A 10,995-nucleotide genomic window follows, 5' to 3' on the forward strand; every position below is an offset into this window, starting at 1 on the left:
CCTAATTGATCGTAGGGCAAATTGTTTTGTTTTCTACTATGTTGCGCCATAGTGGCATCACGAGCGGTTCTATGAGTAGATACATGTTGCGATCTAGATCACATATGGATGTGAGGAATTGATATTCTTTTTATGTTTCCCTTGAGTGTTGCTTCGGTTCAGTTCATTGACGTCATGATTTGGGTTTGTACAAAGTTCTCACAATCGATCGGCTCTAGCTATCAGCAATCTACTAAGAGTTCTTTGGGCCCCATCATAGTCAATAATAATGAACTATTACATACACAAGAGGGCGATGAAGATGATTAATCTTCTAGGAGGTGACATGTATTGACAAAGTTTACTATGGGGCTAGAGATTTTTAAATAAGTCTTTTCCCTCACACACACCGAAATTTAATCTAACAACAAGGATTATCACCTTAATGGTGGATGTAGGTATCGAACGTTATCATGAAACCCTAGAAACCACGTAATTAAAATTCGCCAAACTGATTAGAGGACGTCTAACTTGGTTTTGTAGGAGTGCATGTGATGTGCTATATCCTTCATCAGGTTGTAATGTTAAGTAGCCTGCGCGCCACAATATGATGGCTGGAGCCACAAGATTGCCATGTTAATGTTAATATCATAGAGATAGCCTACATGTTACATGTGACGATGGCAATCATACACGGAAGACCCTACCGTGGAGAAGGTGTACTAGGCACGGGACGAGGAGCTATAATTTTGTGCTAAGACAAAATTTCTTAATTTGCTGCTATGACAACGTATTCTAAAATGGTTATCATGTTTTGAAAATGCTGCCATGACAACATTTTTGAAACACCTGCCAGACAACGAAATATTGACCGTCACGACACTTCAACTAAAGATTGAAGATCGCCATGAAGGATACCCGGTGCACAGGGCTATACCATATCATGCTTTTATGAAATGCCTGAGATGTTTATCCCTTTGTTATTTGCACCCTTTTATTGCACAGTAGACAATTATTAGGGTGATATCTCACTAAAATTTCAAGTTAAAATGTGCTCTTCCTGGTGTTGCAACCGTCTATAACACGTAGCTTTTCGGAGTGCGTCATGTACACATGAGTACAAACGAATCATGAGGTGTAAGGCCGGCGAGGTCATACGAGAAAGCAGATAACACTCAGTTATCATGAAGTTCTTGCATACTCATTCTGAGCTCGGAGAACAAATTATCGAAAAATGAACAAGAGTCATATGGAGATATGGTTGGCAAAATATTGCCTACCCTTTGAGTTCACGTCATCAGTGATGTCCACATCAATGGTTGTGAATAAGATCAAGGTCTTGAATCAGTTAAAATGAATTATCAAAGATATTGATTTCAGTGGGAGCACTATTTTGTACTAAGTAAGTATAATCACTAGTTAAATTAATTATGAACAATGCATATGTATAGTTCGCATTATAGTTGTAGAATATAGCTCACGGTTCCACCTATGTTGTTGAATTTATTAGCTTATATTTATCTCGTTGAATATTTACGATTGGTAAATGTAATGAGAGGATCATCCTCTATAGTGTCGAGAAAGATTGTTTTTGTTGCATGCTTAGAATACTCTCGTGCTAATACTATGGATGACGAGACTCATGCCCATCGATCCAAATGCATAGGATTGCATTATGATCTACTTGCTTCTGATAAACCTGAAATACAAAATGTTTGGGATAGTTATGTGATATTCTTGGAACTAAAAATCTGTTCTCAGAAACAAACAAAGACCTAAGGATATGAGATATCCAAATAGGTGTTTTGTTTGCAAGTTATAGTGAAGTGTTCAACTATGTATAAGACTGAAATGTATATGATTCGGAAGAAGAGCAGTTATTGATGGTGAGAACTTGGAGAGAAATAACAAACCCAAAGGATGTATTGATACTTACATGCCTCACACAGCTCGGGGTACATGCCACTCTTAAAGTTGGATGCCTCTTATGTGAGTAGGAGATATATTGGCAGTAAAACTATAAGAAGTTAAATGACAAAAAGCAAAGAAGGTTGGAATGTCCAGCTTAGGTATCAATGTCATACAAATTATTAGATAACAAATTGATCAAGTAATAGTAAATCTTGGGAATTCTGATTAAGTTGTTGACCAGTAAATTCTTCAGTATTATCATTAAAAAGTTGCTCACAAGGATACAGACTCGATTGCATGATGTTGCAAATCGATGCGAGAACTACTACGACCTAAATGATCAAATAATGAGGTTATATATCTAATGGAAATTATATAAAAGTTATAGTATGTTCAGTCAACATATTACCTTTGTAATATATTGTCATAAATCATTTTAGAATTTTGTACACTCTAGCCCATTGCATGTAAATTTGCAAGGAGGTTGTTAATGAGAGAGAAATAGGTGTTCAATGTTATGAAAATAAGACCATACTCCTATTTGTGAATAGGATATATGTTATGAATATTGATAATATAACTAAACATCCATAACACTGACACTAAATGTTGCGAGACTAGCAGAATACCACATATGTGTGGGACTACATTTAGTCACACTAGAGAGACCCGCATGGACAAATTCCATAGTGACGGATTTTGAAGTAATCTGATTACGAATCATGTGATACTTGCAATGCTCATCCAAATAGTGAAGTACTAAAATATCGTTCACAAGCCATAACGAACGAGCAAAAGAATAACTGGAAACATGCATATTGATAAGTAGTCCAATAAGTGATGTTACAAGCCGTGGATTTATCTGTCTTCAAAGATGACTCAAAGATGTTTGAGACATAAATATGGATCTTTTGGAATGTTTCGTAAATTTTTAGAATGAAGTAAGAATTATTGTAACAAGAAAAAATATGTTTCTACAAATTTATTGTAGAAAAGGATATTTGAGTTACAAGTTTAGAAAATGTGTGATGAACTATGTGAAAGTGTCTTATATCGACTAGAGGGGGATAGGAAATTTCTACAAATTCGTCACTGAGGAATTACTTCTTGAGGAATTTGCTAAATAACGAAATACTAGCAGCGGATAAAGTACTCAAGAGCATGCATAAAACGACAAAAGCATAGTCATCATGATGAGATGAAACATACAGAGAGTACAAGTAGCATGTAAACAATATAGGAAGGAGATATACAAGGTGACTAAAGAATTTGGATTAAGAAAATTGAGAAAGTGTTTAGTCAAAGTATTCAAACAATAATGATCAATTTCATCAACAAGTACTCGATGAAATGCAAAGGTTGAGGAAATAGAACAAGTTGCTCGGTGAGGACAATGATTTGGTAACTCAGTTCCAACTGTTGTGACAGTCGCATGTATGGTTTGGAGCGGTTTCGTATTTAAACCAAAAGACACACAGCCCGAGGATACACAAGCCTTATTGTATTCTCCTCGAGCTAAGGTCAAACAGACCTCACCCAATCACTCGTGCTAACTATTTAAGGTAGACTGCCAAATCTTCACAATCTCGGTCACCCGAGAATCCACAATTTCCTCTTAGATGCACTAGACCATGACGCCTAACTATATGGAAGATGCACAATCTTCAAAGGTAACAAGCATCAGTTCCACACAGGAACAATCTCTTCTATCATGCTCAATCACTTTGGGTTTTATGTGTTGGGATTTTGGGTTTTTCCTCACAGATGATTTTCTCTCAAAGTCCTCAGAGGATGGGTTGCTCTCAAGTGACAGTTGTCAATTTCTCTCTTGGTCTATCAAGACAATGGTCACTGACAAAATCATCTATGTAAGACTATATTGACTTGGGAGCCGAATGAAAACATTTGATCATAGGTCATACTTATCGCTTAAGCACAACGGGGTTACCATCTTTACATAAAGGATTAATGTGTTCACGTCACAAGAGTTGCTTTATATCAAGTCTCAAAGAAAATACCCCCCCATATGTGAGAACCCCTGAGAGGGATGAAATAACCTTGGGTTTTTTCATTGAAAACTTCATGTGGTTTCAGTTCTGGAAGGTCAATGTTGATGATGATAATCGAGAGTGGGGAGCTTTCCATGGTATTTGTAGCACTTTTAACATACATGGGTTAGTCCCACAAGGAACAACAAAGGTATCAATAGACATAGAGTGAAGTACACATATGATGATGTCCATGAATGCATTGATTACCTTGTTCCTTGACTTACCAACAAGAGGGTTTGTGACTCCATGAACTAGTGCATGATGTTGAAGTTGTTTGCACAAATTCTTGCCATGAATGAATATGTATGAATTTTTTTGGCGGGGTCACCCTCAAGAACTCTTGAGTTATTGTTCTTTGGGACCCACATCAACTTGATGGGAATCCGTGTAGTTATAGTAGCACTTGATGCAGTCATGGGAACCCACTTGACCAAAGCTTGAGGAAGTTCTTCATTTGAGTCTATCTCATCTTATAACTTGCCCTTCCCTTTTAGCTTGTCATCTTTTGGTGGAAGATCATCTTGAGCTTCAGTTCCATTGAAGTACGTAGGATCATACTTCTTGTTTTGGGGAACAAACTTCGTCTTCGGGAATTCACTTCTTCGCACTCAACTCCACTCGCATTGAACTATCGTTCAAAAGCAATACCTTGATTCTTCGAGTGACATGCTTGCTTGCGTACAATTTCCTCAAATTGCTTCTCCCGACAAGACTTTTGTAGATACATTTCTCTATCATTTGTTTGCCATCCTTGTTTGTGTACAATTACTCAAATTGCTTACTCCTGACAAGACTTCTGTAGACACCTTTCTCTATGATTCCTTTCAATAAATCGTTTTCTTCCTCAAGTGAGAATTATTAGTGGAATTAATAGAACTAGGAGAAGAAACGTCATGAGATTTAGCCTTATTATTGTTACTACTAGTTCTTGCTCTTGCTATTAGATTGCTTAGATTTAACTTGTGGTATAGAAGTATACAAGAGGAGTCATTTGGCAATGTATAAAGAACTCTTCTTTTGAAGATCGCCATTCATAGCTTTTAGAAAATCATGCTCTTGCTCTAAATTTAGCTTCTCAAAGCATAGATTCTCATGAGTTCTTAGGCAATCTCTGTGATCTTCTTGTTGAGTTTCATGAGCTAACTTAAGAGCATTTAGTTCTTGAGTTAGACACCCAATTGCCCTCGTTGCATTGACAATCGTCTTATCTTGACTATTATGATTACTAGCAAGTTCATTAAAGCTAACATCACTACTTTTATCATTGAGCAAGTCATCATCACCTAGCAAGTTATCCCCATCACTACTAAAGTCAATGAATTTGAGGTGAGTTACCTTGCGACCATTTTTCATGAAGCATGTTCCAATTCCTTCATTCCGTGAATCAAATAAACCATAGGACTTGGAGGATACAAGAGCTAGTCCGACAAGACCTTCATCTTTACTATAGTCAAAGTCATAGCGATAGCTTCTCTCGAATTGGTTGGCGGGGTCGGAGCCGGATATCCATTCACCAACATGTGCTTGGGGTCTTCTTCTTGAATAACTCTTGGTGAACTTCTCTCTCTTATTGAATCCTAGCTTCTCCGAAAAGGTCTTCACTCACATAGATCTCTCTACTCCTCTCTCTACGAGTTGACTCGGCTCTTGTACTCTTCCTTCTCGATGACTCGTCTCTTTTCTTGGGAGTGTCCATACACTGATTTGAGAAGTATTCGAGTCTTCTTCAATTGTAAGGATTACGGTCACGACTTGAAAAGAAATAAACTACAAAAATTAAATGTGTTGCTCATTAAGTCCTGACAAGAGATAGAGAAACTACGAAAGAAGCAAGCAAAGACAGAGCAGATTCTGCGGTTCCCACTGTCTTGGTCCTAGAACAAATCCATGTCTTATAGAGATCACTGTTCCAATGGTTATTATGTTAGTATACACAACATATTGTAGGATGTGTATGCATAGACTACCAGATGTGCGCGTACGTATGAGCGTGGGTATTGTGTTAAAAGAATAATGAGATTTATGTATGTAAGCAATATAGAGATGTAACACAAATTATTTGTTTTTCAGATATGTACGAAATGATTACATTTCTTGAGATAATTTATTGCACCCACTTCATTAATATTGGTTGCCAATGACGGGCTAGTCGAATGTGGGCTCTTAATGGGCCGGACGAACAAGGACAATAACGGGTTGGACAAACCCGAACCGTTAATGCGTCATATGTGCATATGATATTAATTGATCAAACGAACCAACATCGTTATTGGAACAAATGTTCCAAGGCCGCAAATGGGAAGTACGACCTGGGCCTATTGGGCTTAGATGATTAGAAATTACCCTAGGGTCGTGGACTCTAAGTCACCTGAATTTAGTACCGGACTTTTAATCTTGATGGACATTCGTTGTCGTGTGTCAGTGAATGATGGACACATGGGCTCATGGATGATGCTCGCCGATAGAGTACTGACACGTGGGTGCATGTCAACTTGGACATAGAAAAATATCTAGACAATCTCGATTCAGCAAAATGATTTTTTAGAGGCGATTTTCTATACATGATGGCAGCTACACATCTTTTGACATAAATGTCTTATATATATATATATATATATATATATATATATATATATATATATATATATATATATGAGGTGTTGGATTTCTTATGGCATTGACACCAATGCACTTTTGTTGTATATAAATGACATTTTCTCACTTCTCTCTGTCTCTTTTCTGACACAAGTACCTTTCCGTTGTGTAGAAAGGGTGTTTTCTCACTTCTCTTAATCTTTTTGCTTGCCTTTTGGCATGATTGCTTGCCTGGATAGAGTTATTTTTCAAACTCAAAAATAATTTATCAAACTAATTAGAGAGAAAAATTGGGGCTGCGCAGCTATCATCATGGGTAGCAAATTATTTCTAGTATTATTTTTGCATGATTCTAGGGTATCCTACATATTTTATGCTCACAATGCCATAAGCTTATAGGCAGAAACATATACTTTGTACAAAAAGCGCATTCGTGCGTGAGGATGCAGTGCTTGCCGGCTAGTCAAATACACTGATCAACGGAACAACACACACAAATTAAACACACAACACATAAACATGAAACATCGTTCGTGCAGCGAGTGTGGTCTTCTCGATCGATCGTGTGGTTAATTTGGGACCGGTAAAGAGGGATTACACGAATGCCGTTTAAATTTGGTTTCATGCAAGGATGCACAGGGATCGGTCAGTACAACTGAGCCCCAGACGTGTACGTGCCGCCGAACCACCACCCGGACGGCGCGACGTTGTTGGCCGTGACGAGGCGGCCGTCGTCGGATTTGAGGCGGAACGAGAGGCTCTGCCCGTCGAGGTTGGCGTTGCTCTGCCAGTTTGCGCCCCAGTTCCGGCTCATCTCCATCCAATTGGTGCGGGAGCCCTTGATCCACATCTGCGCCACGCCACCGCTGCCGCCCACGTTGGTCACCAGCACCAGCTCGAAGTAGCTGTGCCCGTTGATGGTGAACCTGATCCCGCCGCTCCTCTGGCAGCGCACCCTCCTGTAGTTGACGGGGACGATGCCGGCCTTGTACACGGCGATGGTCTCCCACGCCGGCTGGGCCATGTCGAAGTGCTGCCGCGGCGGGTTACACCAGCCACCATTGTCGCTGGCGAGCGCGTAGTTGGGCGGGCAGAAGTTGGTGGCCGTGACGGTGATGGAGGTCCCCGGCTTGCACATCCGCGACTTGCGCGTGTCGCACGCGATGGTGAAGCACGCCCCGCACGACGCGCCGTTGTTGAAGAGGGCGGTGCTCAGCGCCGTCGTCTGCGTGCCGTACCCCGCGCCGTACAGGTTGCCGTACCCGCAGGCGCCGCCTGATGAGATCAGCGTAAGCCATGGAGCTAACTAAATTTGGCGAACAAGATGTCGAGAGAAGAGCCGAATTGACTCACCCATCGTGCCGGACGCGTCGCCGCCGCCGTAGAACGTCGCGTGGGCGGGCGTCCATTGAGCCGCCGATGCTGCTCTGAGCAGCAATGCGCAGAGCGCCGGGAGCACGAGCATCTTGATGACCGCCATGACCGCGTTCGATCCCGCCGAGCAAGATGGTACTAATGCAAGATCGTACTCTGCTCGGAATGTGTCTTGCTTAACTGTGCGTCTTGTGTTCTGCAGAAGCATGTGCCGGCACGCCTATATATACTGCCTTTGGTGCAAACAACTGCAGTTGTAACTACGGTACGAGCATTCATCATTCGGTCGCTACCGACCGGCTGACGGGGCCACGAGAGGGATATTGCCCTCTCATGTTGCAAGGGAAGATTTGCGGTGTGAAAGCAAGCGTGCTTGCCGCGTCGGTGTTTTCTTTGAGAAGCGAGTATCTCGGCTGCGTGCATGGTAGGCTGCTCTTGACTTTTCGCGCAGTTGCACGTTGAGTTCATGATTGGATTGGATTGGATTGAACGCTAATATCTCGCGGAGCAAAATTTTGTGCTGCTTATTACTAGTATATGAGATTCCGGTTAACCGGTGTTCATGTGGCATATGCGTTCTCCCGGCTGCTTATGAGCGGATGAAGTCACCTGTGACTATGAGGTGATGAGCATGTCATAACTGGCCCCCGCCGTCCTTTGAGTTTTCAGCACCAACGGTGGAGTTACTCTTGTGGTTTGATCACTGCAAAATGCATGGTCAAGACAGTGTTTTTTTAACGCGGTACAAATGCAAATGCTCACATATACACTTTAAGACGCCACATTGGCTTCACTGCCACAGCCATACCATGTCGTTCTAGCTAAACTGAACCAAGTTCACTTTTTGAAAATTTTATCGTTAAAAATCACTAATACTATGAAAATTATTGTTTTCTGTCAAAATGAGAATATTTGTATACATGCACGTTGATAGTAAGAGACATGCGACAAATCAGACGGTTCGAGGATAGGGGGACCAGACAGTGAAGACGGATGCGAGAGGCGACCATACAAAGCTAGTCCCATATGTCTAGTTACAGTTTGAAAGAATTTTGCGAAAATGAACAAATTTGAACACTTTCCACTGGACCAGTTACAGTAAGAATTGGTGGTGATCGGACCAATCGTCCCCCCCTCCTGGTCGCTCCCGCCAGTGGCGCAGAGGGGAAACCCTAGCCACTGGCCCCCGAGCCCTCCCTCTCCACCTCTCCCCTCGCCGCCGCCGGCTCGCGCGGAAGGGCGAAGCCCTTTCTGCGTTGGGGGTGGTGGGGCATGTCTTCCCCTGCTCCAACGATGCTCGCACGGGCCGACGAGATTGACTGGCGGCGCAACACTAGCAGTGGGTGCGCTGGTGCGGTGGCGGGCGGCGAGGACCGCGCGGAGGGCGTGTGCTGGTGGCCTGTGGGTGTGCGGCATGTGGCATGCCTGTGCAGGGTGCACCGGATCTGCAGCGGCGGCCACTGTCGGGAGGCACACTGGCTCCCCCGCGGTGGGTGACCGATGGTGATGCAGAAGGACGGTGTGCCTGGCCGCGTGGGTGGCGGGCCGGCGACGGGCATGGAGCCGGCTCCGAGGGTCTTCTCGTTGGCCCCTTGAGAAGATCTGGAGCGGTGGCCTCCTCCCTTGTTCCTCTTCCCGCTTTGCCGGTTTGCGTTACCGACATCTCTATGTCTGGCTCATGCGACCGATGGGGATGGAAGGGTTGGTGGGTTTGGACCGGGAGAAACCATTGGCTGGATGCGTTGGCCACGATGCCGATGGCTCTCTTGACTCGTTCTCCTCTGCTCGCAACATCGATGTCCTTCTCTCACCGTCTACCTCTGCAACCTGGGTGAAGGCCTAAACTCTCCGGTTGGGTGGTGATGACGCTCCGACATCGTTGTCCTTCTTGAAGGCGCCACCTTTGGTCGGCGGAGGGGTGGTCGAGGCTTCGGTGCAGGAGGTGGGTTGTCCTTCTTCAGTGATATTCGTACCCGGTTGCTTACAGTTGAATATAATCCGACTACGGCGGTGGCGATGTATGGGATGTGGCGTTGCGAGCAGAGGGTGGTCGTGCATGTGTCTTCTCCCCGTCATCCAGTTGACACCGGCCTTCCGCTTAGGGTGATCGGCTTTACCTACCAACGTCGTGGTGTCATACAATCTGGGGCAAGAGGGTAGGGGGCCTTCTTCGGAGGTAGAGACGGCTGGTGGATCGACTATGATTGGCCTCGATGAAGCTGATGGAGCATGGCCTCCTCTAGCTGCGGCTCACTAACCTGTCTTAGTCGTGTCATGTGCAGGATTGTGTTTGCGGAGGGCCTTGGTGCTCAGGCTTGCACTTGTGGCTGCCGATGCTCGTTAGCGACTCTTTCGGTGTCTTGTATCTTTACGTTCTTACTCTTTTTTTATATGTCCCGTTGTATGTTTGGATGGTTTCTTTATAATATAAAGGGGAACCTTGTATTGTCGAAAAATGAACAAATTTCATGTATATTTAACATATCGGACGATGTTGCTTCATACTTTGGATAACTTTGACATAAAACCCGATCCTTCTCATCTAAACCTAAGAAAATTCATTATATTTAGACAGTACGGCCAGCCCCACTGTAGCCACGCGCCAACGGTATGACAGAGTGGTTGAGGCCCTGCAGCCATAGTGCCGCCTTGTCCGATCAAAGTCGGCCTAGGTTGGTGGTATGGCCGCCTTCAGTGTAGCCACACACGCTTCGATCAGTGATGCCAGGGGCACTATTACCACTCCTCGCCGTCGTGGTGAAGTCTTGCCGTACAGAGTTGATGGGATGGACGCTGACTCGCCGGTTGGCGGGTCGCCCAAAGCTGGCCCATGGTGTGCCAGCCGTCAAGCCGGACCGTGTCTTGGGAGCCGGCCCAGGGTGAACTAGACCAGGGGCCGTAGGCGCGAGGCAGCACAAGTGAGCCGGCCTTGATGGGCGTAGCCAGCCCCGTTGTTTTGAAAAGAGGACAAGTGTACTTGAGCCTACCTGGGGTTATCCCCCCAACATGGGAGAAAGGTGGATGGGTGCAGTTGTGTCGTCGGCTGGGTTAAATTATAGGTGAAGGGCAGACCAGACGGCTAGCT

General features: G+C 44.0%; 1 protein-coding gene across 1 annotated transcript; it reads right to left on the bottom strand.

Annotated features, from left to right (window-relative positions):
• Positions 1-6,851: 6,851 nt before the first annotated feature.
• Positions 6,852-8,118, bottom strand: LOC123439732 (expansin-A8-like). The gene is made up of 2 exons (XM_045116417.1): positions 7,890-8,118; positions 6,852-7,811 (listed from the first exon to the last, which is right to left on the bottom strand). Exons 1-2 carry the CDS (start codon positions 8,116-8,118, stop codon positions 7,183-7,185), a joined length of 858 nt encoding a protein of 285 aa, XP_044972352.1. The 3' UTR covers positions 6,852-7,182.
• Between the last annotated feature and the right edge of the window lie 2,877 nt (positions 8,119-10,995).

Source organism: Hordeum vulgare, chromosome 3H (assembly GCF_904849725.1).
Source record: "Hordeum vulgare subsp. vulgare chromosome 3H, MorexV3_pseudomolecules_assembly, whole genome shotgun sequence".
NCBI classification, from domain to species: Eukaryota; Viridiplantae; Streptophyta; class Magnoliopsida; order Poales; family Poaceae; genus Hordeum; species Hordeum vulgare.